The sequence below is a fragment of the Primulina tabacum genome, chromosome 13, assembly GCF_025594145.1.
Source record: "Primulina tabacum isolate GXHZ01 chromosome 13, ASM2559414v2, whole genome shotgun sequence".
NCBI lineage: Eukaryota > Viridiplantae > Streptophyta > Magnoliopsida > Lamiales > Gesneriaceae > Primulina > Primulina tabacum.
In genome coordinates, this window is record NC_134562.1 from 37210645 (window position 1) to 37238307 (window position 27663).

Below are 27663 nucleotides of genomic sequence, written 5' to 3' on the forward strand. Positions count from 1 at the left end.
TATCCTAGCAGTGAAGCAGAGAGGATGAAGATGTCTCGAGTACCGTATGCATCAGCAGTGGGAAGTTTGATGTTTGCTATGATCTGTACAAGATCGGACATTGCTCAAGCAGTGGGAGCAGTTAGTCGGTATATGGTGAATCCTGGAAAAGAGCATTGGAGCACTGTTAAGAGGATCCTTAGATACATTAAGGGTACCTCGAATGCTGCATTATGTTATGGAGGATCGGATTTTACACTCGGGGGCTATGTCGATTCAGATTATGCAGGTGATCCTGATAAGAGGAAATCTACTACTGGTTATGTGTTTACACTTGCAGAAGGAGCAGTAAGCTGGGTTTCAAAACTGCAAACAGTTGTGGCGTTATCTACGACGGAGGCAGAATATATGGCAGCTACTCAAGCTTGCAAGGAGGCAATATGGATTAAAAGGTTATTGGAGGAGATCGGGCACAAACAAGAAAATGTTTCTTTGTTTTGTGACAGTCAGAGTGCCTTGCACATCGCAAGAAATCCAGCCTTTCATTCTAGGACTAAACACATTGGAGTCCAATTTCACTTTGTGCGGGAAGTAGCAGAGGAAGGAAGCGTGGATATGCAGAAAATCCATACAAAAGATAACATAGCTGATTTTCTGACCAAGCCAGTGAACACTGATAAGTTTGAGTGGTGTAGATCCTCAAGTGGTCTAGCGAAAACGTAAGCAGCAGGGAATGACAAGATTGAAAGGATGTGTGGAGATGTGTTTGATTCTCAATCAAATCTCCAAGTGGGAGAAATGTCGGCAAAGTCAATTGTGGCTGGCAGCAAAACATTAAATGCACAAGGCTGGCCGCAAAATTTGAAACGGAATAGGTACGCGTTTTAAACGCGGTTTCACACTGACAGGAGGCTCTATAAATAGAGCTCCCCTCTTCATTCTGAAATCATCCCTTCTTCGAGTTTTCTCTCATCTTATAAGCATTTGAGTGCTTAGTTCTATAATATTTGTGAGGTGTTTTGTTCTCCTGTATTAAGAGAGTGTGTGTTCTATTTGGAAACACAGTGAGTGAGTTGTACACCACAAAATATTATAGTGGAATTCTTTTCATCTTGCCCGTGGTTTTTACCCTAATTATTTTTAGGGGTTTTCCACGTAAATCTCGGTGTCCATTTTATTCTTTATTTTCGGGTTTTATTATCTCAAATTCCGCACGTGGGACCAACAGTTTCCCACAGACGGTGCCACTTGTTAGGACATGGGTCTTCGATCAAGAACAGAGAACGTCCAGGACCATGGATTGATAAACATGGATTCTTATTGCATTCATAGAACGTTCAGGACTTTTCCTGTAAACTTGGATTATCAAGGTCCACTATTTTGAACAAGTTCAGAATGAAGAATATGCAAGAACAAGAATACACAAGAAAACCAATCAATAAATGCACAAGAGAAGTGAGTAGTATACACACTTTTGAGTCTCTCGTGTTAGAATTATTATTTTTTTAAAAAAAATACATGATTCTTTAGAGTTAATGAAGGTCAAACCCTAAATTTTATATAGAATTAATGGTAAAAAGGTTATGAAAAAATAGTTATATTAATCTAATAATTCAACTAATCTGAGAACTTCAACATAATATGAAAACAATGTAAAGAAGTCTAAAACTCGAAAATTTTGATGAAGATTTTAGCTTACTTGAGCTTAATGTAGATCAAATCTAGCTCTCGTCGAGTTTTAATCAATCTTTCAGTGAATAATTTAACTACTAAAAATAGGACTGATATCAAAATTTGAAAATTTGACAAGTCCTCGATCTAGCTACAACTTATATTACCACGATATTCATGAACATAGGACTAATAATCAAGTCAACAAGAAAAAGTTGTTTATTGACAATGAAAATGAAACCATATTAAAGCAAAAACCATATTCTTGTTGTAACCGAGAAAAAACGAGGCAATATTAATTTACCTTCTCATTGATATGGTGTTGAATTCACTCTTAACTGAAGTAATCTATTTTTTTTTTTAGACGTGAGAATCCGTAGTCGCTGTCTTTTGATATGGATCGGTAAACCTCGGACTATTGCAGTGAAGTAATCTAATTTGATTGTAGGGGAGCAACTTCACGACTTAGAACCTTTTCCAACCACTTGAAAAAGAAATAAATAATTAATATTAAGCATAATTATATCACTCTATCGCTTCAAACCTAATCAAACATAATGACATATTCTTTGTGATTCATAATTAGTACAAAAGGAGCGAGGTAGCCCACCAAACCATATAGATTGCTTTTTTATCATTATATATATATATATATATATATATATATATATATATATGTATATGATGAGGAAATATTTGAGATTCTTAATTTGAACAATTTATTATGTCTCAATTTCAGTGATTTTCATGAAATTTTGATTCAAAATGCATGCCATGTTTTATATGTCTATCACAGATATGTGCATGATACGTGAGACTTAAATAAAACATATGAATACAAGCATCCTAAAATCAACTTATAAGATATAAACCATAGAGAAAAATATTAAGAATATCTCACAATTACAAATCCGGGTAATTATGAACAATTTCGTAAAAATTAACCCAATCAAGAAAAATAATCCCTCTTGATTTATTTCAAAATAATATAATAGATTTTGTTGAGCGAGGCAAACAGCTGATAATGTCAATTTTCTGTCACAGGTAAACTACTTAGCTAGTCAAGTATTTTGAGACCCTAAACTCATATATATATATATATGTGTGTGTGTGTGTGTGTGTGTGTTTTTTTTTTTTTTTTTTTTACTACTATTGTATTTTTAGCTCAAATTCACTACTGATTGTTCCAACCACCACTGACGCAAAACGCAACCTTACTTTGGTGTAGAAAATTTTCAGAGCATATATTATCCATTTCAATATTATCACGGCCATTTTTTTCTACATAATCAACAATTTTCCCCTTCTATTTATTAGTTCTCTATGATCCCTCCGTTTTTGGATCTTTGATTCATGAATTTCCTTCTCTATTCATTTCCTTTCACGCTTTCAAATCTCTCTATACATATTTTCTCAGATGTGCATGTAACGAATTAATTAATCGCTCCCAAGAATATTAAAGAATGACGTCGTTTCATGTTTCTTTGCATTCAATAGCATCGATTCTGGTTCTTGCGGCTCTGATATCTTCATTTGTTCCGCCTACTGTTTCGACATCAAGGTTAATGGGTGGCTCCGATTTGAAAACCGGGTTCCATGTGACCTTGAAGCGTGTGGATTCAGGTGGAAACTTCACGAAATTCGAGCTGTTGAAACGTGCGATGGGACGTGGGAGGAAGAGAGTCGACAGGATCCATGCAATGGTCCTTGCTACGGTGGACGTCAGAGTAGAAGCACCAATCCATGCAGGAAATGGTGAGTTTTTAATGGATTTATCCATCGGCACCCCACCAGTGTCGTATTCTGCCATTCTCGATACCGGTAGTGACCTGATATGGACTCAGTGTAAACCTTGTACACAGTGTTTTAATCAGCCGAGCCCCCTATTTGACCCGAAAAAATCGTCGTCTTTCTCTAAGTTACCATGCTCTAGCGACCTTTGTACCGCACTTCCTATGTCATCTTGCAGCGACGGAAACTGCGAGTATCTGTACACCTACGGTGACACTTCTTCGACTCAGGGTTTTATGGCCGCTGAAACTTTCACTTTTGACAATGTTTCGGTCCCAAATATTGGATTCGGCTGTGGCCTTGACAATGAGGGTGGAGGGTTTGATCAAGGAGCGGGGCTCGTGGGACTAGGGCGTGGGTCGCTCTCGCTCGTTTCGCAACTCGACGAACCCAAGTTCTCTTACTGTTTAACCTCAATAGAGTCCACCAAAATAAGCAAACTTTTGATGGGGACTCTAGCAAGCGATATTGACCTTTCACGCGACACAAAAACTACCCCTTTAATCAAGAACCCATCATCACCTTCTTTTTATTATCTTTCACTTAAAGGAATCACCGTCGGTGACACACTTCTACCTATCAAGAGCTCTACATTTGCAATAAAAAAAGACGGGACCGGGGGTGTGATCATCGACTCCGGGACTACCATAACGTATCTTGAAAAACAAGCATTCGAACTAGTGAAAAAAGAGTTTATCTCTCAAATTAAGTTCCCCGTTGCGGACGCATCAGGCGAAACTCAACTCAATCTGTGCTTCACTATTCCATCGAACACGCAAAAAATCGAGGTGCCTACACTCGTATTTCATTTCGAGGGGGCGGATTTGGTGCTCCCAGGGGAGAACTACTTCATTGCGGATTCGAGTGGCATCATGTGCTTGGCTATAGGGGCTTCCCATGGCCTGTCCATATTTGGAAATTATCAGCAGCAGAATTTGTTGGTGGTGCATGACCTAGTCAAAGAAACAATGTCGTTTGTGCCGAAGCAGTGTGATCAGCTATGAAACATTGTAAAAGTTTGGGATTCACTTGTGCATGTAATGTTTGTTTGACACATAAAAGGCAAAAAGATTCAAGTGGCTAATTAAATTCCGTTGTTTTAAGTAATTACTACTATTGCTACCACTACGCGGATTTGGATCCTCTACTGTGTTGGAAACACAGCACTTGGTGTTGTGCACTTTTTACACGAGATGATCACCTGATCATCTTGTTTTATCTGACAACTTTTTAAATTTATCTCATATGGTGTGATGTCCACGAGATGATCACGTGATCATCTCGTGTAAAAAATGCACAGCACCAAATGCTGTGTTTTCAACACAGTAGAGGATCCAAATCCCCACTACGCTTCTGCTGCAGTTGCCATGATTTTCATCATCAAGACATCAACACTTGTGCCATATGTGGGATAAATTTAGCCCAACTGGAACATTTTTCTCTTGCTTCTTCTTTCTTCTTTTTTTTCCCTTTGTTTTTATTTTCAGATTTGGAATATAAATTAAACATGAAAAATGATATATGTAGAATGAAGGTTACAAATTGGGTTACAAAGTCCATTTGAAATTAAAAATTATTTTTGCACTTTATTTGAAAAAAATCTTTGAAAAATATATTTATAATATCTTTGTAATTTCAAATAAATTTGTAATCGAAAGCATATCTCATTATACATCTAGCATCATCCATAATACATTACCAAAAAAAACTTCCTATGCCCAACTAGTTCTTGGCTGCATTTGTTGATTGAGTATCAATTTCTCCATGAACTTTTCAGCCCAGCCCAGCCCAGTCCAGGTAGTAATCGTAACCAATTGATTTTTTTAGAAAATTATAAGCCCCTTCCTATAAGCACTTCCGTATTTGGATAAATCAATCCCAACAAAAAAAAAAAAAACCTAGTGATTTTTTAAGATCTTTCTTCTCAAAAAATACGGATAAAATATAAATCAATTATTATTTAAAAAGAGATATCGACGTATTTATATATTCCTCTGAATCTCGAATCAACCACAGCTGCAGAAAGGAGCAGAAGAATCTAAAAATGCTATCCCAGTACGAGTTTGAACAAAGACAATTGTTTAATATGCTTCACGTGGTAGAACTTAAAAGTAGATAAAGAAATCAAGATTCTTTGTCTATCTATATATCTCAAAATTCCCACCAATTTCATGCTGCTAATGTTTATCACAATCAAACTTTATCATTTCATATCGCTTTGAATTTGGCTCAACCGTATATGTTTTCGGAGAAATGTGATAGCTGAATATATATATATATATATATCGTGGGAATTAATTATGAAAAAATATTTGACAGATTTAGTTAACATGAATTAATATTTAATATTAATTAAATTATGTACATGATATATCACTAGCTCAAATATTAAGTATATACTTAGCTAGTATGGCATGAAGCATAGGTGAAACAGAAGAAAGATGCAAAATCAACACTGCCCACCAAGGCCAAGCACTCAAATTTTGGATTAGAATGCGACACTTGCATTGGTGTATATATATAATAATTAATATTATAATAATAGTAATAGTAATAATAATAATAATAATAATAAGATAAGATAAGATATTTGATTTTGAGGAAATGTGATAGTTGTAACACAAAAGTTTTTGTAAGACGTCTCATAAAATAAACATTTTTGTGAGACGGATATTTAGGTCATACATGAAAAATTATTATTTTTATGTCACTCATTATTGTAAATATGAGAATGATTGATCAATCTCAAAGATAAATATACTTGATCGAGACCGTCTCGCGAGAGACTGTTTAAAAATATCATATCAAAATTATAGTGGTGGAATCATTATTTTGACTTGAATCATTGGCCACTTAGTTCACCCCAATTAACACTCACTTGCCAGATTGGCCTCTCTAACCCCATAACATATGGAAAAAAATAAAGTCAAATGCACAAAGAAGGAGAACCGCAATTAGTGAAGCATATATGCTCTTAATCTTACGCATTCATTTTCAAATTTGTCGTTTGAATAGCTTCGTTACTGAAAAAAAAAAAACACATAACTCCCTACATGATCAAATCAATTATCTGTTGTATTTAAACAAATCAAACGTAATTAAGATTCCTGTATAAATATCTGAATAACTTTAATTTTAAATCGTCACCTCGTACGTATACAAAAATTAAAGTTTAACAATAATGCAATGATTAAGTGGAATTCCATTAGTTTAATCACTCTCATCTTGGTCGGTTAGTTAACGTGTCGGGGTTTTTTAAGATATGTTCATGTACTTAAACGAGTAACACACACACACACACACACACACACACACAAATATATATATATATATATATAACTTAACAAGTTAATGATATGTTTTATTTTTTTGTACTTATATATGTATAATTTTAATTCGTTGAATTATTTTTTAACACGCAAATTTAATGATTTTGATAATGTTGCGTTTGTAGTGTATCGATTGAAAGAGAGATTCGGAAAATATTTAAAGTAGTCGATTTGGACCCAATAAAAGAAGTGAAAGTGAAGCAAAAAAAAAGGTAATAAAATATAAAATAAAGGGCAAAAACTTGGATGGAAAAGTCGGACCACATCCTCAAACATTATTGTTTACACGTGCCAACCCTTTTACTAACGTGGGGAATAAAAGGTTTCAAATCATGCCCACTCTCGTTATTCTTTTTTTATTTCGAGTTTACTTATTCTTATTTTCTTCGTTTATTGATCGAATATTATTTATGAATAGTATAGCTAGTGTTTTTTTAAATTAATTCTTTTATCAGGATTACACATTTCCACAGAGACGGAGCCACTGGAGGGTGGAAGGGTGCAGCCGCCCCACAAAATTGTGCATGTGATTAGATATAGACGATCAAAATCGTAAATATACAATTAAAAAAAATACTCTTTAAAAAATTTACTCTAACATTTTTGGAGCTATAAGAGAGAGGTTGCGATTTGACTCGGCTTCTTCCCCATCACCAGTCGCATAATAATAAAGTATCGACTTCCATTAGTTACCTTGAAAATTGACCTTCCCAAGTTGAAGCAGAACGAGTACTTGCTCAACCAGTTCAACTTGTTTCAGAAAGATGTCCTACAAACGTTGAGGTTGAAGTGAGACTATTTGAGTCAAAATATCACGTAAAATATTTAAGAATATATAGTTAAGAACATATGCATAATTGAAATAATCTAAATATTTACTAATAATCATATCCCAAATTAGGATCAAATTCTTGCTACTGGACCAAAAACTCTAGCTATTAGTTAAGACACAACTTTATTTTCTTATACTTGTGGTAGCACAGAATGCACATACTTGAGTGTTAATGAGTCGAACTATTAGGCCCATGATTCTGAGGTAGATCAATTTAAAATATTAAAAGATGCTATAGTTTAAAATTCTAGCCTGGGTAGCGCCAGATTCCTGACTCCGCCATTGGACGTCGCTATTTTACGATCCACTTAGCCAACAAGATCAAGCGACACAACATCAGCAACTCGATGCACGAGAACTTCCCAAAAAGTTATTCATCTCAGTTACTACTCTTACTCATGCACGCTTAACCCAACATGTCGATACAGTTAATTACCAATCAAACTTCCACGTTTTCCGCTAATCGTTCGTACTTTGTTTTAAGTTAATCAAAATTTTCCCAAAGTAGAATCAATTGGACCTAACAGAATATTTTTTGCACCAAAGTTAGATGTTGATATGTCTGTTTTTTGTTACTGTGGAAAGGGCGGAATGACAAAAATATGTTTTTCGACTAATTTCTCCTTAAAATCTTGTAAAGTTAAGTAAGATCTACTTTTTCTTTGCAGACATATGAAATAAAATTTTAATTTTTCCTTGCTATATTAATTTCTTGGCCTAGCCATTTAGGCAAATCTCAAAAGGGATTGAATTTAGATAACCAGATTTCCAATCTTAATAGTAATTTTTTAAAAAATTACTATTAATGTAAATGTTGTCCAGCAAATTCTTGGTCAATCACTTTCGTTTTTCTTCGAATTTTAATTCCATAACAATTAACAGTGTACGTATAGTACTACAAGTCCCCACAACCTTGTAAAGTGCCAAAAGTAACCACCAATATGTCTATATATATATATATATATATATATATATATATATATATACATCGTTCTTCTTCCATCTCTCTCCATAATTTTGAGTCCAAAATTAAAAATAAAAATGGAGAACATCGTGCATGATCACAAGAAGATGAAGGTGAAGAAAGGGTGGCTTGCGGTTCAGGTAGGGTTAGAAGACGATGAATTCCAAAGAGTCACAATTCCTATATCTTATCTTTATCACCCATTGCTCACAAGACTCCTCGAAAAAGCTCATGATACCTACGGATACGATGCCTCTGGGCCACTCAAGCTCCCGTGCTCGGTCGATGATTTTCACCATCTCCGGTGGCGTATTGAGAAGGAAAGCGGTAACCACCACAGAGATTTCCACCACCAACATCACCACGGCGGCTATTTCCACGGTGCTTTATCGTTTCATTCTTGTTAGGCATGATTGCTGTAAAGAACTTTAGGGTTTTATTTTATTTTTTTTCTCTTTTCTGTGGTGGCATGAAATATGTTTCCCTTTTAGATTTTTTTTTCTTTTTCTCTTTAGTTTAGGTTTGAATATGTATGTTGAGTTTAATTTGTAAACCCTAGTATTGAAATATGTCAATTGTCAAAAATAAATTGTATTAATCAATTATATATTTCAAGTACTCATCAAATTAATGATATTTACATTTGTCTTAATTTATCAGGCACATATAATTTATCATGCATGGTTATTATGATGAGTCATATATATATATATATATATATATATATATATATATATATATATATATATATTCGGGCGCGAGGTGGAGGTTATTATAATCGAGTCGTCTTAAACTTGAGATATTAGTGTCTCTCAGTCTTGGGCATGAGTCAATGTTAGATTCTTTCATAAATTTGTGTGGCAAAACTTTCGATTGTTTGATGAAGAAGCTGTTTTAGAATCAAAACTCAAAAGGTCCATTAAATTAAATTAAATAAAATATAGGAGAAACTAGTCTAAAAATTTTAATTTCGCAAAGTCATTTCATTATCGGGGGTTTTCTTTACGACAAATATTTCAATAAAATAAAAAAAATGACAGATAAAATATTCACACGGCTTTGTTTTGCACGATCCAAATCATTAAAGTAGCATGTGTGGCTGAAATTGTATTTGGTTGAAATTGTGTTTAGCTTACGTGCTGGAAAGTGGAAAAACATGTTGGAGCCATCATATATAAATTTTTAAGGTATTTGATGATATGATCTCACATTTTTTTTATATGTGAGACAGACTAACCCGATTAATGGATCGAGCAAAGTCGGGTCGAAAATCCTCTGATTAATCATGTTGTAATTGACATTTGATGGAAAAATTAAAAATGTGTATTTATCATCATGATTAACAAATAAGACACATTATTAGTGATACGAATTTTTGCACAGGGTGTTGCGCAACACCAATGGAAATTTAATTTCTAAAAATATCAAACAACGTGAATTCCCGATTCAACTTCTGGTTGTAACCTTTTTGATAATTGGATGCTATAAAATTTTAAAACTCAAATGAATATGAAAATATGACACTAGAAATTAATTGAAATATATTTCTCACAAAAGTGAGTCATAAATATGATTGAAGGACCGAAACCGAGACGAAATTAAGCATTTTTGTGGAATAAAATAAAGATGATCGATTTGATTCTCCTATGATGTTGAGTGATTCCTTCATCTAAAGCCCAATCCAACCTTCTAATGGCCCATTTCTCTTGACCCATGATGAATTATGAACAGTGGTTTACTGGGTCATTTTTGTTGGGCAAAATACGTGGTCAAAGGCCCAAATATTTCAAATATTATTTGTGAGTCGGGTTTATGGCCCATATTTTATTGGGCCTGAAAAAATTAAATAAAAATGGGTTTTGGTGGGGGAAAAAGAATTAATTAATTTCATATAGCCATAGTTACCTAATAATCAAATTTTCTAAAGTTCATCTCCTTCGAGTTGGAGTTTCTCGTTTATTCGATTTTCGAAGAACCATAGTCGACAATTGAAATCACGAACTTCGAACTCATGAACCTCACCTGGATTCTCCCGCAAATCTATCAAATGACGATATAGAGAACTTATTTTTGCGGGAAAAAATTCGCACCTTGTTCAAATTTGAAGAACAGTATAGCAAAATTAGCCTTCTCATAATGTTTTAGAAGGTGGGTTCCGCTGAAAGTCGCCAACTTGATGAGATTGCTAAAGAGTTGAGAAAAAGGGAAAGTTTTGCTGCTCTGTGGGGAAACGGGGATTATGGCAGACTGGGGTTTGGGGATTTGCAGTCTGAGTGGAGGCCTAGGCCTCTTATTGCATCAGCTTTCGATGATCAGAGTCTGAGAGCGGTAGCTTGCGGCGGTGCTCACTGTCTTTTTCTCACAGGTTATCTGCAAATCATTTGATTTTTTTAATTTATTTTTGTACGTAGGGAATGATGAGGTTAGACCAAGAAATTATTGTGTTCTTGCACTTATTAACTTAGATGTTGATTTTGCATTCACTTACGGCACTGAAAATTGAGCCTTTTTGTGTTGTAAAATTTTCAGCTTCTGAATTTGTTTCATGTATCTGGTGGATTACTAAAACTTGCGTATGACTCTTAACTTAGATGCTTCGAAGTTCAGGAATACAGCTCTGAGAATATAAGCTAACTTAGATGCTTCAAATTTCCTGAATAGATATGAAAATGGCTGTCTCGGCATCGGGTACGACCCATGTTATTTAGTATTGAACCGAGTAAATAAAAAGTTGTTGGGTTTCATTATTGTAAACATTATGTCAGTAATTTGGGTTATACAATATGTATCTGCTGCACAGATGTAATTTATTCCCCTGAAAGAGTCCAAGGTCCATTTTTTAAGCAACCTGCTACTCAGGTTTGTCGTGCTGACTCTCTTGGAGATTTGTTTGACTGCTGTTGAATTTTAAAATAGTAGAAATGCAGTGGGTGTGAGATTTCAACTATAATACAATATTTGCATGATTAGGTGATGAAAATCAATATCATTCATATTAAAGATATTTGTAACAATATGATGTCAGAATTAATTACTAGATTTGTAGCAAAAAAAATGTTTCTTGCTTAGTTGCTTTTAAACTTGTTCCCTTGAAATTAAATAGTAAATCCCATTTGAATCAATAAATTTACACAGTACCTGTGAAGTTGGGCTTGGATGTATAATGGTGACTATGGGGAACTTGAATTCATTAACACAACCAGATATTACTTATAGGACTCGTTGATCTCATGCCCTCTTTTCTGTTAGTTGTAAATGGTATCCTGTGGTTGGAAGCACACAGCAGCAATTTCTGGTAATCTTCTAAGCTGAAGATTCGGATCAACAATTTATATAATTCTATTATAGTATCATGTGTATCTTATAGAGGATTTCTGTTGTTACCTAACCACCACATGTCCCATTTTTCGTTGCATATCTCTATTCCAATTTAACTGTGGGTGACATACAGGAGGCAATATTCACACATGGGGCAGGGGAGGTTCAAATGGAACATTTAAAGAAGATGAACCTTCTCCAAGCGTACAATTGGTTGGCTTAAACTTATCTTATGTTGTGCATAGTTTTTGTTTGTATTCATATGTGTGATATTGAGTATGTTGAGCCATCTTAACATTCAACCTTATTCCTGTGTTGAATCACTGTCAACCAGGTAACTTGATCAAAATTCTTGAAGCACAGTGGGGTCATCCCAAGTTTGGCGCTAATTTTGCAATGCTGTCACCCCTTACCATTTGGCCAGTAGAGGGTGAGTTAACCTGTAATACTCGTCTCTTATTGATTTGTAAGAAAGGCGTGATAAGATTTATAACACCACATAATGGAATTCCCTATCAGTTTGACTCGATCATTTTTATATAAGGGAAGCAGATATGGCTGCTAGTGTAATCCATCATGTATAGCTTTGCATTGACGACTCCGTTGACCCTGGGCATGACATAACTGATTAGGTGATCACTTTTTGATTTGATGACTGTGTATTGTCAATTGATTTGTGCTTAAAACTGGCTTCTACCATGGCTTCTCCACTTCAATCGACTATGGAGCCTATCGGGTGGTTTTTTCCTTCTTTCTCTAGTAAATCTTAGTTTGTTGAGTATTTTTTTTATAAGTTCATTTCTGCATTCTCTGTTCGCAACTGAATCAATTGGCGTTTGTGTATATAGGGCCATGGTGACTACGTTTACTACATCTATGCTCGACTTTTACAATAAATGTAAAAGCAGTACAAGTTTCTTGTGGATTTAATCATACGGCTGCCTTATTTTGAACACAAATCTGAGTAGTAGAGATCAATGCAGAAATTAACTGGTATGCAGATGTTTTCGAATCAACGATAAAGTACATCAACAGACGTTTGCCAATCTATCCGTTGGCTCTTTACGACGTTGAAGGAAATCTGCAGAAGTATCGAATGCTTCTCCAGATAATCTTATGAGTGGATCAGAATAAAATTAGATAAGTGGTAACAATTTGATATTACATATATAATTTAGTGAATAAGTAATTAAGTTGCACTTTTATTTTCATTATTACTTTTCCACTTTTAATAAGCTATCGATTATCATAATAATCGCCTCACTAATTTATTCTTTTGAAATTTGTCTTCTCGTCATGCAAAGCAATAAGCGACCAATACCACACGTACTATTAGGCAATGTTCAATTCGTGAAATAAAAACGTACGACGTACTAATGACAGATCAATATATATGTAAAACATAATTTATAATCATAATATTTTACAAAAACATGAATCAAACATCAGATAAGACAAAAATATATAATCAATTAATATCTCATATTTCAAATATATCCCCTGCTTTTTTACATTATATATATATATATATATATATTATATATATATATATATATATATAGACACACACACACATACATACTGGATAGAAGTTGGACCACCTAAGAAATTTATTTGTATTTCTATTTGTGCAGAAACACAGATTGGATTCTAATTTTTGTTGTCTGTGATGATGATAATATGATGATGATATTATTATTATTATTATTGTGACATGATTTGTCCACAGGGTCAACGCCCAATAATAATATGACACGTAACCCATCATATGCCTGTGGTCTTGTCCCTCTCGCTTCACCGTCGTCAGATTTGCATTCATTGTCATCACGTGCTCGTGTACTCTTCGCCCTGCAACCGTACGATATCAATAGATGATCTCACCCGTCCATCTCCCTTCACTTCTAATATTATACTATTATTATTATTTCGTTGTCGCACGCATGACTTTTGCAAAATGATATTTAATTTGAACAATAATTTATTATTGTCTTGTCGTTTTTTCGTATGTATATATTACATATACATTATTGCAACATTTTGTAGAGTGAAAAAAAAGGCCATGTAAAGTTTAATAATTATAATTATAATTTGTTAAATCTAAACAATAACAAAGACCCTACGTGAAACCTATGCTCGTTAGCATAACATGATTGAGTATGTAGTAAAACATGTTTAGTAGGGTCGATGACATTCTATCCTACATCGTCTGTTCAATTGTTCATATCTCAACACACGAAGATATTAACGTTGATAGTATTAATTTAACAAAACATGAGAGCACTGATCTTAGGGTGGCTTGAACTCAGAGGTTTAATCAATCGTTTCACATTTCGAATTGATATCATAAATTGACATATATTCGGCAAACACGAAAAGAGTATTGTTATTTCAATATAATATAAACTAACATACATAAAATATATTTTGTTTTCAAAAACTATTGTTTTAGCTTATATTTTCCAAAGTCATTCAAACAAAATGATTTGTTTTTGTTTCTGCAAAGAAAATTGAAATATTACCCAATGAGTAAAGGAGCATGCCTTTTCAAGGCTCTGTAGTTTGACTCGGGTGCAGTGGTAAAGACCTGTCACGACATCATTGGAAAATTAAATTTAATTCCACGTCATCATTTTAATTTAATTCTTTTTTTCTTTTTTTTCATTTCTTCTCCTCGTTGGGGGGGCACTCTCTCACCGGTTCCCCATCCTCCGCTCCCGCTGACAGTGAAAGCATCAGCCGTTGGATCAAGCGATTTACACGGCCCAGATCATGACTTCCATAATCGCCGTCTTTTTGCGAAACGTGTTTCGTGGAAGCCTACTGTTGCTCTCACAGCTGCCCACAAATAACCCCTTCATCTTATTTCTCTGTCTTTTTTAAAAAAATTATTATATATCGGCAATATGTATGATAAAAATTTATTCCTGAAAAATAATTTTTGAAACAAAAAAAAAATAACCTTCTTCAAATGTATTCAAACACACCTGAAAGGGTTTAAATTTTTTACAATAAAATTGACAGATAGTTTTGGTATCTATCCCTCAGGTCACGTCAAAATAGTTGGTATATTTATCTCGTTTTATGCTTGCTCCTTGGTCTCAAGTTAGATGAAAGATGAGCATGACAACATCTTCTTCTTTTTATCCGATTGACGCATAATAGAAATCACTCTTCTTCATTTCAAGAAACCAAAAATGCTGAACAGCAAATAAAAATACTATAGAAAGGGTAAACACATTGAATAGTGTAGGGCATTTGACAGTACACGAAGAGTTGTAAAGTAGGTGTAGAAAGGAAGCTAAAAATAATAAGGTAATGATGAAAGAATCGCATTTATGAGATTAGAGGCTTCTGTCTCTCTGATCACACATCAGTCCCCCCCTCTGTTTTCTCGTGTAAAGCGCATTTTTATATTGCCATCTCTTTGTCTTGTTCTGTGTGTTTGACTGTAGTATTCATTTACAGATCAAAATTGTAAAATAGAGCAATAAACAGGCTTGCTATGTTGACTGGAAACAAGAGCAGGTCATGCTGATGAGTCTTTTAGAAGTCATATAGCCAGCTTGCATCGGAAATGAAAGCAATAAAGTTTAATCAGTTAGTTAGGTAATAACTTCGATGTTTTTACGGGAATTCTTTTAACCTTTTCCTGGGCTAAGATTTCGTGGATTTAGGTGGGTAAAAATAATAGTAATAATAAAGAGAAGGAATCCCATTTGCAGAGATTAATTTAAGGATCAACATTTGAATCATAAGTGCAATTAGATTGATGAGTCAGTTCCTGTTGGCATGTGTGTCTCTGAGACTGTTTGTGAAGACATATTATGGCACTGCCTCCCTTCTTTCGACACAGTAACTTTGGAGTATGTATGTATTCAAGCCAAACATTCTTTGTGTACAGGTCTTTATTTTATACATATATTAGCTATTTTCAAATACAAAAGTTGGATAAATTATATAATGAATAATACGACTTTCGAGTTTTATAAGTATATATGAAAAATAGAAGTTACATAGTCCGGATCACCAGCTGAACTATGCCTTGTTTAACCACAAGATATCACATGAGATGAAAAAACAGACATAATATATGTTCGCGAAGTATTTACCAAGGTATACACTCGATACACAACGAAAAACCCTTATACTATTTATATATATATATTCCAAAAGAGATATAATTTTATTTTTCAAATAAAATCATGTTTAGACATATGATCGATCAGGAAGATTTGTGATTCACAAAACAATAGTTTGCATGCATGCTTACATGAAAAAGACTAGACACAGACGAAAGATTAATTATTGGGTCACTTTTGCTTAGATTAAGTTAGCATTTCTTTCTACTTGATGTTTAATGGATCGTGACACACGTCACCTACCGAAACAAAAATATTAAAGATAAATATAGCAATTTTTTCTTTATTGAACCAGTAAAGTAAATATGATACAATGACAAAATGTCAAACTTGTCTTCTATATTAGAATTTTATTTATGCTCCCTTTTTATCCACCCCAAAAAAATAAAATAAATAAAGCCAAATTAATTCCTACCCTTTGATTCAATATATAAAGAGATGGGTTGGTTGTAGGGTTTTATGTGAAAGAGTAGAAGGTGTTGGGGGGAGTGTTGGCTGGCTCGAGGCTGCTTCAGAGTGATATCCATTCATTCTCTGAAATGCTTCGGACCAGGCTTCATTCCCCTCAAAACATGAGTTTCTTTCTGTTAATTATGTATACATACAGTCCTCATACACACATGATGTAGAGCGTACATAAATTAGGCGGTTATTTGCTTCAGGGAAAATTTTCGGCTTCGATTCGACTCTTCGTGAGTTTTAAGGTTGAGTGGAACGTTGTCTGGCTCGAGGTCATGGAGGTGATTTATACATGCATTCTTGGAATTAATCAAACCCTAAATGATTCTCGGACCAGGCTTCATTCCCCCCAACCATCACTTGCTATTATTGCTTCTCACAAGATCATCTCTACCCAGCAAGTAATATAATGTTTTCTCTTCCATCTTCACACACACACAGATTCACACTTTTGTGCGTGTTTATCTGAACTGCGTGCTTTGTTTTAGATATCTGAGCCTCCATATGTTTCTTCCCTCTTACGGATCGTTTATTCCTTCATTATTTTTATGGAAATTACTTTTCAGTTAGTTTTCACCTTAAGATATTTGTTGAAGTTTTTATTATTTTGCAAATTTAGTTTCATTACATGATACACACACACACGCACACGTGACAGTGCACACTATTTTGAAGATTGTTTTTTGAAATTTCATCATTTAGTAGAGATATATGATTATCATATGATTAAAGATGGATTGTTTTGTATTGTTTTTTTACCACTTTTGTTATCTTCTTTGGAGTGAGTAATGTTTTGGCTTCTGCTTGTCCCCATACACGCACAAACACGAACAAATCAGAATTTTTGTACTAGATCGTCATATTTTTTTTTTCAGTTATTTATATATTACTTACAAAATTACAATTTCATATTCTAGGAACTTTACAATTGATTGTTAGAACTAGTAAACTTGAAAAATACAAAGATATATAGTTAAATAATCATAAATTCCAAAATTTATATGCCTGTTCATTATTATTATTTTTTTTAAAAAAAATTCAGTTCTAAGACATGATTTTGACGATCCATTTTTTATTAGGTTGGATTATATATAATTGGTACATGATTAAAGATGGAAATGTGATTATCGATCTGCGACATTTATCATGAAAAAAATGAAACATTGATTTAATGTTTTCATCAGTGAACTATTGTTTTCAACTGATTCATTGGTGCAGTCTTGCACACTACATGAGACAGATCGTCAGATTAGATTAGATACATGTCAACTTCCATTGCAGCCTACCTAGCTATGCCTTAGCTAGTTCCCTATATATACATACATACATACATATACATATATATATATATATACACATATATTTTATTTATTTGGATTTACTTATTTTTATTACAATGTTGATATTAATATAAGATACCCCTCCAAAAACATGCATACTGTAATATTATTAAAAAATGTAGATAATACATATATATATGTATGTATGTATGTATAATACAGATAATCTAGGTCGATGTGTGTGCGTGTGTGTGTATATGTATAGATTTATGTATGATATAGTTTTCTTTCTTTAATGGTAAATAGCTTTATCAATACAGATAATCTAGGTCGATGTGTGTGTGTGTGTGTAGATTTGTGTATGATATAGTTTTCTTTCTTTGATGGTAAATAGCTTTATCAAAATTTTGAAATACCATGTTTCACCAATTTAGTTAAATCCTCAGTAGCACACACAACTAAAATAAAACCAGCGAGATTCATATTATTAAATGCAATAAATCTTTAATTTCACAGAAGTGTCGATTGCAGATATCTGACCAAAGCAATGGCATTATCATCCTTCCATCACCCATTATAGATATTATCTTCTTCCAAGAAAACGTTGACACACACCGATTCTGTGCAAGTAAATTGACATTTCTTGCCTAGCAATGAAAAGGTTCTAAATAAAAGAAAATGACATCAACATGTGGGTTTTGGGATACGTTGCTGATTCCTCTGCTCTATCAAATTTAAATGTTCCACGTTTATGACACAAAATTTTATAGGTTTCTTGGTAAAACGAGAGTATAATACATATATTTGGAAAATTGTTTTTTTTTCCGTCAAATTTCAGTTATATTTGTTTTTTTTTCTTTTCAATTTTTAATCATTTTTCGACGTGATGCTGATATAGCATCGATACAGTGCTAATGTGACATTGATGTGTGTAATGCCTGAGACGTCAGCACTCCATGAAAATCTAATAAAGTTGCCAAAAATATGAAGATGTGGGACGACAAACTAAATTTTATTAAGAACCAAAATGGCAAAATGACAAAAATACGGTTTTTCATATATATATATATATATAATTTCCCTAGACTTGTAAGACTAGAAGATTTTTACGTCCACTGTTCACAAGAAATGGGGATTTAGCTTTATCTGTATCATTTGGATTTGCCAGTTGTAATCATGTCTCAATAATATGTACAATATAATACACAGTACAGGGTAAATTGTCTCTTTTCCAAGGATAGTTAGCGGCTGTTTCTCCAACAGCTCAATGAATCCATACAAACTGATCCACTCTAGCTAATTTCATTTTGCGCCCCAAAAAATTATAAATAAATGTAAAATGTGTGTGCCTGTGAATTTTTTGTGTTGATGCCTATATATTTGACAAAAGATAAAAATTTATCTGGTGAATTTCATGTCCCAGTTTTGTTTCAAAAGGTGAAAACTTCATGGGTACACAAAAAGCAGCCAACTCAAATGGCTGCACTTCTTCTTCTTTTTTAATTATTATTTTAAATTTTTATATTGCGGGCCTTTTATTGAAAAAGTAAATTGCAATTCTTTTGAGTATGTCAAAGATTTTAAATTTTTAAAAATTTTAAAAAAATAATAGTGGATTAATGCACCATTTTATCCCGGGAAAACAATTAAAGGTAGCCAACCTAGTTAAGATAAATCATACTATATTATTTTCCTACAATGATTCACACATTACAATCTTATAGTTTCATTTTTCAAATGAAACTGTTAATCTTAATCAGTTTTATGGTTGAGATAAATCTTAGTTTATTGAATAGAATAATGTTAAATTTTAATTATTTATTATATATTTTTAAAAATATTTATTTACTTGTTAGGAAACAAATATGTGTCGAGGCCCCTTGATAGACCGCAAATTTTTAGGAAACAAATATTTTTAAGCACTCAATGTTGTACCACATACTTTATTGGAATATTCCAATATTAAATTTTTTCACGATAATTCTCGTGAAAACGATCAATTTTGTGAAATAGGATCTATCCGAGTCAATCTACGAAAAAGTAAAATAATTTATATCATAAATATTATTTTCATTCAAGTAATGAACCGGGTCGACTCGTCTCAGAAGAGATCTAATCTTTTTTTTATATATATGAAAAAAGAAAAAAAAATGATAGCTGTTATAACACGACCCTACGGCATCGGTTGGAACCTATTTATAAATTTTTAAAAATAGTAGGGAATTGTGTAAAATAATTCAAAATAAACAAGAAATATAATTTTAAATATTTGCATTATAAAATGTTTGTATAGTATTGTGGGCATGATTTATGAATCCACAAGTTCACTGGATTTTACTCTGTAAAATATTGAAAATTAACTTTGTTATATTAAACTAAATTTCTGTATGTTCGTCGTGGTATTCGAATTTCTTTGTATTATACTGGATATTTTCTTGATATTGAATTATTATTTTGTATATATTATCATTATAATATTACTCACACGCATAAAAAAAATAAAATTAAAAGCCATAGATTTTGTTGATAGTTGAATATGTTATAAATAAAAATTGAAAGAAAATATGTCATAAAATTATTTTGGAGAGCTCATATAATTATCCAGAGATTGATTGAGCATGTTGACTTTGTTTACTCGTATTTAGATTTTGGGTATGATTTTTTATTCACAGATTACAATGTGTGGTTGTTATTTCATTTACAATGGGACGTGAATTTCTCTGAGGATAATTGATGCGGTTTTCTTGGAATTTTCATTTTCATATTGAGAAATGTAAGCAAGTCTTCACACTAATCATGGTGCACAAATTTGTATATATTCTCAAAAATATTACAAAAAAATTGTATCTAAAAATATATTCATATTGATGAATAAACTTCATCGAAATCGTCTCATATTAAACTTACTCTTCATAAAAATACAGTTTTACGTCTGTTCCATTAAATAGTATTCCCCAGAAAAATGAATTTGATGCCAAAACACATAAATCTGAAAAATACTTGATGCAACTTTCTAAAAAATGCCTGCCTTTGTGAACAAACTCTAGACTCCTAAAGATTTTCTATTCCCTTGAAGCTATTATTACTCTTTTCCAAATGTGACATGACCCTCTCCCTTTTAATACCCACACTACAGTTCCGTCGGTTCAAAGCTCCTATTTTTCTATAATGAATATGGTTATATAACCAACTGCCAACAATACGACATTTCTCGAGATCAAAATTTGATTCAGGGACAATTTTTGCAATGGCAGGAATCAAGAAAGATGAAGAGCAATATCTTGAAGAAGTAACTTCTTTTGAGAAGCGTTGATAACACCCTTGCATTCTGCGTCAGCTAAAACATCTGTCATTATTGCAGCTGCGTGGCCTCTTGGTCCTTCTGTTCCTGATGCTCTCCGTAACATGAACACCTATACGAACGGCATTTCAGTTTTATATATGTACAGAAGAAAGATCATAAAAGAAGCACCCGAGAAAAGGTGCATTGCTTGAAATTCAGCAGAAAGCCGAAAACATTACTGAGACGTAGAGTTTTCTAAGACAGAGATAGGTGTTAAAAATACAATAATGAAATCTCATTAAGACACTTGTGTCTTGATCCATATAACATGGCTCAGATCAGGCGGGTGAAGGCAAAAGTGAATGTTTAAATCCGAAAAATTAAACGACTTCAGAAAACCTTTTTTTACAGAAATTAGTGCATTGCTCAATAATGATAGCCAATAAATGATACTTCAAATTTCAAAAAACACTGATCAATTTTTATGAGCAATACTGGTAATTTTGTGTCTTTTCAGTGAAGTGTGGTTGAAGTTGAATGCCATGCCACACTCAGTTCACCAATGTAGCATAAATTCAATAGTCCATATTATGAAAGAAAAGAAAGTCGAATTCGGGACAACTAACTCCGTCCATACTCTGGAAAATCAACACAGGAATATCAACCAAACATGCTGTGAAAACATATTTCTCGTGGAACTTCTGATAGACTGCCATTTCTTATGTGAACAAGAACACTTGAATACCTGTCCATGATGTGTTATTTCTAAACACCCAGGTTGCTGGATAAAAGGTTCCCCATCGATTTGCACAGGAAAAGGACTCGACAAGTGAATCTTTACAACTTCCCCTTGCGCTAGCCTTGTAGCTTCTGAAAGTCCAACCTACAAAACAGAGCTATAGATTTGTTATCTCCTGCAAATCTGTCATGTATATAGCACAAATACTATATGTTCAAATTCATAAATTAGTCTACAGTCAATGTATATTTCAATTCACTTCCATCCAAGTGCAACCCGATTAATTTTAATTTTCTGAACAAGTTATGTATATATAATACATGTCACCTGTCCTTTGAACACTCAAGAAGGCTAGCATGATAAGTAACATCTTTTTGCATCCATGCATCTGAATGAAAAACATGCAAAATCTAGGGCACAAAAGGATACGTCTTTACAAAATTATAATAAATGACTAGTGAAACCGAACTACCAATACACATGCTAAAAATCAACATTGTATATTTCTTCCCGGACATATGTTCCTTCTGAGGAGGAAATATTAGACACTTGAAATTTGTATAGTTATTACTGGCATCGATCAACAGAAACCATCAAATTAATTGACCTCATACTGAACATATTTCAAAATATTCAGCAGCAATGTAACCAAAAAGTGCATTGCATAACCACAAAGAGAGCAGACCCACAAAGAAATTAAATATAGCACACAGAATAGTAGAGCACAAATTTTTTCTTTTTCAGGTTTCAAATAATTAAGAACAATCTTGAACCTGAAGCTTGCCAAGGTGCCATGATCCCGAAACACAAACAACTTCAAGCATTTTGTCATGCATACACTGCTGATAGAAATTGTCATCATGTTCATAATCATTTTGCCAAAGGTCAACTCCACCCATATAGCTGGCGATATTGAGCACAATCAAACCTTCAGCAGTCCTGAATTCACAAGAAATATAAGGAAATGAACTTAACACAAAAGAAAAATAATAGAATAGGCCTATCTATATAGCATACCTTTGGTATCTGGATATCTTTCTGATCAACCTCGAGCCAGACTTGCCATGGCAAGTCAGCACAAGCTCTGTCCATCATATCCCTCGCACCTTCTCTTGCATACCTTAATTTATTTACAAACTGTTTCAAGATTCATGTTAGCCATATTCCAGCCCAAGTAGCATACTTAAAGTACAAGCAGATTGGGAGAAAGAACTCCATACCTGACTGTGGAACTTTTCGGGATTTTCTTCCCTGTTCATGTGAAATTCATGTGCAACCTTTGCATCACATCCAATACCTATATGACAGATAGACACCATAAAATTTTCAAAGCAAAAGATGTGCAAAAAACAACTAGCTATTTGAGAACTTAACCAATCTGTTATGAGTGGTTCTGAAAACACTTGTTAGACTATTATCCTCGTGCATATACAGGAACTCAAAAAAACAGTTGATAAGAATTCAGTCCCACGTGAAACCAAATGATACAAGTATCCATCAGATTAAAATAAGCAAATTACCTAAGTAGTTCATCATGAACTTTGATTTTACTTCACAAGATTCTCCACCAATTTTGTCTTCAGTTATGTTGACTTTCCAACGGTCAAGCATTGTCACTGCTCCATGATCTATGTCATGCAGAAAATTGCTCAAGCCACCTTGCCCTTCTATGATTGAAAAACCTCCACCCCATTGCAGGACTCTTGACAAATCATTTCCAGTTCCTAAAGGAAGAACGGCAACAGGTGGAGGTGACTTAAAATTGCACCTCTCGATTGCATTAAGAACCCACGCAACCGTCCCATCTCCACCACAGATCAAAACTCTAAAGTTTTGCACATTTCTAAATAGTTCCAAACCAGCCTCGAGAGCTTGAGACGAGCTAAGTTCAACTACCTGAGAAAGACAATCACCAAGCTAAAGCCAAGAAGTCATATACATAACAAATGGCTATGTATGAAACATGCGCAAAGAAGAGGTTGCAAGTATCACAGAAAAAATGGGATTTGAAGATTTCACAAGGTTATAAGCGAAAAACACCAGTGTAAACTCCACTCTTTTGAAAATCAAAAGGAGGAAATTGGAACTATAGTAGGAACTATAAGAAAGAGTAGTAGTGTGGTATCAGATAACACCTAGATGAGACAAAAGAAATACCCATTATTAAAAATCATTGCAAAGCTAGAGCTCAGAAGTCGCACAGCTGGAGCCCTACATGATATATTTTCCATGAAAGAGGCACTTGTCTCTGCATGGAATCTTTTTAAGCCGGACATGCCTTTTTTAGATGGAAACTAAAACTTAACACAGAGAAAATGTCAAATAGTGTAAAATGCTGCCTCCCCGACAATAATTGCTTGCACAATTTATATTAGACCCACCTCCAACGACGCTGCTTTTTTCTTTTTCCCTAAAGAACTATAAAACCAATCTTCTCCAAATAATCAATAAAAAGGAAGATTAACGGATAATATACACAGAGTTTCCTCTCTTATAGACAACGGCTATCATTGTTTGAAACTTAAATACTTGCTGTACTGAGCTTAAACTCACTGCTACAAGTGAAACTGCTTGCAAAATCCCAAGTCTCTAATCTAATATGCTGCCCGCAAAAATGCAAGCAGAGTGTGACAAACTACATTGTTCATTCATTTAATTTGATGTGAATCACACTCAACAGAATATAAAAAAATCAATAGTTAAAGAAATGAAGTTTCATTTGCTTCTAAATGGTCGTTATGAGCTAAAAAAATGACAGGAATTCTTTAAAAGAATATTATGCAAACTTGTCAGCTATATTATAATAATGAATTGTGTAATATTTGAAGACCTTTAAAAGAATATTATGTGAACTTGTGAGACATATTATAACAATGAATTGTATAACATTTGAAGATAACTTAGGTCTTAGAGTATGTTCTTCATGCGACATGCATACTATGATGACAAAACCACGCTGCATTTATATGAAGGTATGATGGACCTCATTTAATTTTCATGGGGATGAAAACATGAACAAGCAGATCTTAACCCTGATACATACCATTTCTATACCAATATATGAAGATACACAAAACATGAAAAATTAACCTATTAAATTAAATAAACAAGCTTTTACCTGTGCAGGGTTCAATAGCATGTTCAATCTTCTCCGCAGGATTGGCCCATTTTGGGCACCACTCTTGGCATTAATGAAGACCAAAAGAGGTCTAGCATCTGAGGGCAAGTCCACAAGTGTACACTTCTTAGATTTGCCGCAAAGAGAAATCTCATTTTTCTTATTGGCCAACCCATTGAGAGTACATTTCTTGCTAAGTAGTTTGTTACCCTTCAAGCAAAATTCTTTGCCTTTTTCGCTATTAGAAATATTGAAATCAACAAGACCATCGAGAACATATTGGAGTGCCCTCTTGGCGGCAGAACTTTCTGGTACCTTGCCATTGCTACAGCGATTGCTTCCTTGTTTGTTGCGATGTTTCTTTCTTCTAATATGCCCACGAACTGAAGAAGGAATTATTTCATCTGTAACAGAACTTAACATTTCACTTTCAGTGTCTTTCACACAAAGGGGAGAAAGAATCAATCTTCTTAGAGCACCTAGATCACATACATCACTAGACTCTTCAGACATCTTAACTTGACACTGAACATGTATGATTCGCTGACACCATAAGCAATGCCATGCTGGAGATGCATTAATAAACGGGATGCCACAAGGTTCGTCGCAGTATGAACAAAAAGCATACATCTCGGGATTATCATCCAGATTAATCCATCCTTCAGACCAATGATGTAGCAATTCGTTACTACCAAATCGGGCTACACATTTACAATCTTTTGCTGCAAACTGAGAACAGCAAAAATGAACTGCGACACCACAAACAGAACATCGATGTATTGGAGAATGTGGCGCTGCTTTTGTTCCTAAAGACTGTTGGGATACTAGAGAATTTAAGCAAACACAGCAAGTTGACGGTTCTCCGCCACAAGTAAAATCTTCCATCCATGTATGATGTGATAAGGGTATTTTAAGTTTCTTCCATGCTTGCTTCTTTGCCTTGGCAGCGGCTTTGAGCCAGTTGAGAGACATCTTTCTCTCCCATTTCAGGAATGCATATATAAGAGCAAAAATTCCAAAGGAACCAGTAATTAGCCATCCAAAAATATAGCCAGCATCCAGGCTCGAACAGGCCAAGAGCCTTAAAAGAGGAATACTGAATTCATTCATTTTTAATGAAAAAACTTCATTATCAAACTCTCATGCTAGGGACTTCAAAGCTCGATGAAAAGAAAGACTCTGTGGAAAGAACCTGAGAAGTACAAAGTGGGATGATGAAAATCACAAAGGACAAAGAAATGTCTACGCTATGCAGGAGAAAAAAGAAAGCATTATATAGTATAACAATGACATTGTTAGAATCTGCAAGATGAAAAAAAACTCAATTCGTCAAACAATGAATTATAAACAAGAAAATATAATGGTTTGCAGCAATTATTTACATGAACAAATTTAAGAACCACCAAGCATTGCATACAAGGAGATGATAAATCCAAAGAATACTGAAGCTTCTTTACTAGGCAATCTAAATCCAAACCAGAAGAAATGATTCTGAGATGCAAGCAGGACCTTGACAACGAATTGACTTGCAATTCTCAAAGATATGATTTAGAGTTGAATATTTTCCTAAGCATAACAATATACTTAATGGGTAAATTGTCCACAATATTAACATTCAGAGGAGGTGCGCACAATACAACATATCTTAAATTCATTGCCGAAGAACTATTCTTTGAAACATAGCATAATGCGAAAGCTAAGATTTATCAATGACGGTACTGATCTCAAATTACAAGAATTTCTCGCAACTATCAATTGCCAATGAATTTCACCAGAACATACTTGAGGCTTAGTTCTAAAATTTCAAGCATTAACAAGTCCAAAGAACAATTTGAAAATATCAATGCCTTCTTAGCATTTAACTAACAGGGCCAGAAGATCAAATAAACGTATTTAAACTGCAGTGATCACAACAAGAGTTGGAAAAAGAATTTGGCCCAAACCATTTCCTATCATAAACCCCAACCGCCCAAAAGGGAAAAAGAAAAGAAAACTAGGCCTGCATTGCCACACTCAACGCTCCTCAGGGATCAAACATAAAGCCTGAGCAAATATGATCAAGGATGAGGCCAAATAAATCCTATATCATCAAAACCAAAAATAAACAACAAACTATCAATCACAGATCATCTACACAAAGAACAAAGATAGATGTAAAACCACATGATGAGACCCAAATGGAAACCCAGCCAATCAAGGAAATTAAAAAAGAAAAAACCTTTAGACCGAAAGCTGGTAAAGGGATGGACAACGAACATACAAAGGCAGAATCCACAAGGGAAGCACCAAAATCAATACTTTTAATGTAAGAGATCTGAGATAATGTCAAATATATAAAACATAGAGCATGAATTCGTGGTTAAATAAAGTAATGCCTCCCCCCCATACAGAAGAGGGTTGATTGTGTAGAGATTGGAAAACCATTTCGAGGGGAAAAAGGAAAAGGGTGGCGGGATTTTCATACGCTAAAAACACGGCGGGCCCTTTGGAAAGTATCGAAGGGGTGTGGGTGGTGGACTCGCAATTGAAAGAGGACTTTAAAATGTCAGTTTTATACTGGTACGCGTCGGGTGTTATGTCAAAGTACTTTTCTGCCCTTGGAGAACACGTGCCACCCAAACGTGTAAATTCAGATTTAATTAACAAATCTAGTTAATTGGCAAATCAATCTGCGGACAAGGTTTGCTGATTTCATAACAAATCTAGTTAGCTGGTAACTCAATCTGCGGACAGGGTTTTGATTTTCGTTTCACGAAATGTA

At 34.0% G+C, this 27663-nt stretch overlaps 2 protein-coding genes and 1 long non-coding RNA gene across 7 annotated transcripts; 2 read left to right on the forward strand and 1 right to left on the reverse strand.

Moving 5' to 3' along the window:
• Nucleotides 1-2820: 2820 nt before the first annotated feature.
• Nucleotides 2821-4530, forward strand: LOC142522619 (aspartic proteinase nepenthesin-1-like). The gene has a single exon (XM_075626118.1). It carries the CDS (start codon nucleotides 3114-3116, stop codon nucleotides 4443-4445), a length of 1332 nt encoding a protein of 443 aa, XP_075482233.1. The 5' UTR covers nucleotides 2821-3113; the 3' UTR covers nucleotides 4446-4530.
• A 5936-nt stretch (nucleotides 4531-10466) lies between these two features.
• Nucleotides 10467-12723, forward strand: LOC142523363 (uncharacterized). Of its 4 annotated transcripts, XR_012814629.1 has the most exons (5): nucleotides 10467-10931; nucleotides 11158-11254; nucleotides 11367-11861; nucleotides 12018-12097; nucleotides 12219-12723. It is a non-coding gene; the product is annotated as an uncharacterized LOC142523363 (long non-coding RNA). The 4 variants fall into 4 exon arrangements; XR_012814627.1 differs by having other exon boundaries at nucleotides 10467-11254; XR_012814628.1 differs by having other exon boundaries at nucleotides 11158-11861.
• Nucleotides 12724-20639: 7916 nt separating this feature from the next.
• LOC142522826 (diacylglycerol kinase 2-like) lies at nucleotides 20640-27439 on the reverse strand. Of its 2 annotated transcripts, XM_075626378.1 has the most exons (8): nucleotides 27121-27439; nucleotides 24903-26094; nucleotides 23305-23680; nucleotides 23005-23081; nucleotides 22800-22921; nucleotides 22558-22720; nucleotides 21791-21928; nucleotides 20640-21175 (listed from the first exon to the last, which is right to left on the reverse strand). In XM_075626378.1, exons 2-8 carry the CDS (start codon nucleotides 26010-26012, stop codon nucleotides 21020-21022), a joined length of 2142 nt encoding a protein of 713 aa, XP_075482493.1. In that variant the 5' UTR covers nucleotides 26013-26094; nucleotides 27121-27439; the 3' UTR covers nucleotides 20640-21019. The 2 variants fall into 2 exon arrangements, with proteins under 2 accessions (XP_075482493.1, XP_075482492.1); XM_075626377.1 differs by lacking the exons at nucleotides 20640-21175; nucleotides 21791-21928 and having other exon boundaries at nucleotides 22599-22921; nucleotides 27367-27390.
• Between the last annotated feature and the right edge of the window lie 224 nt (nucleotides 27440-27663).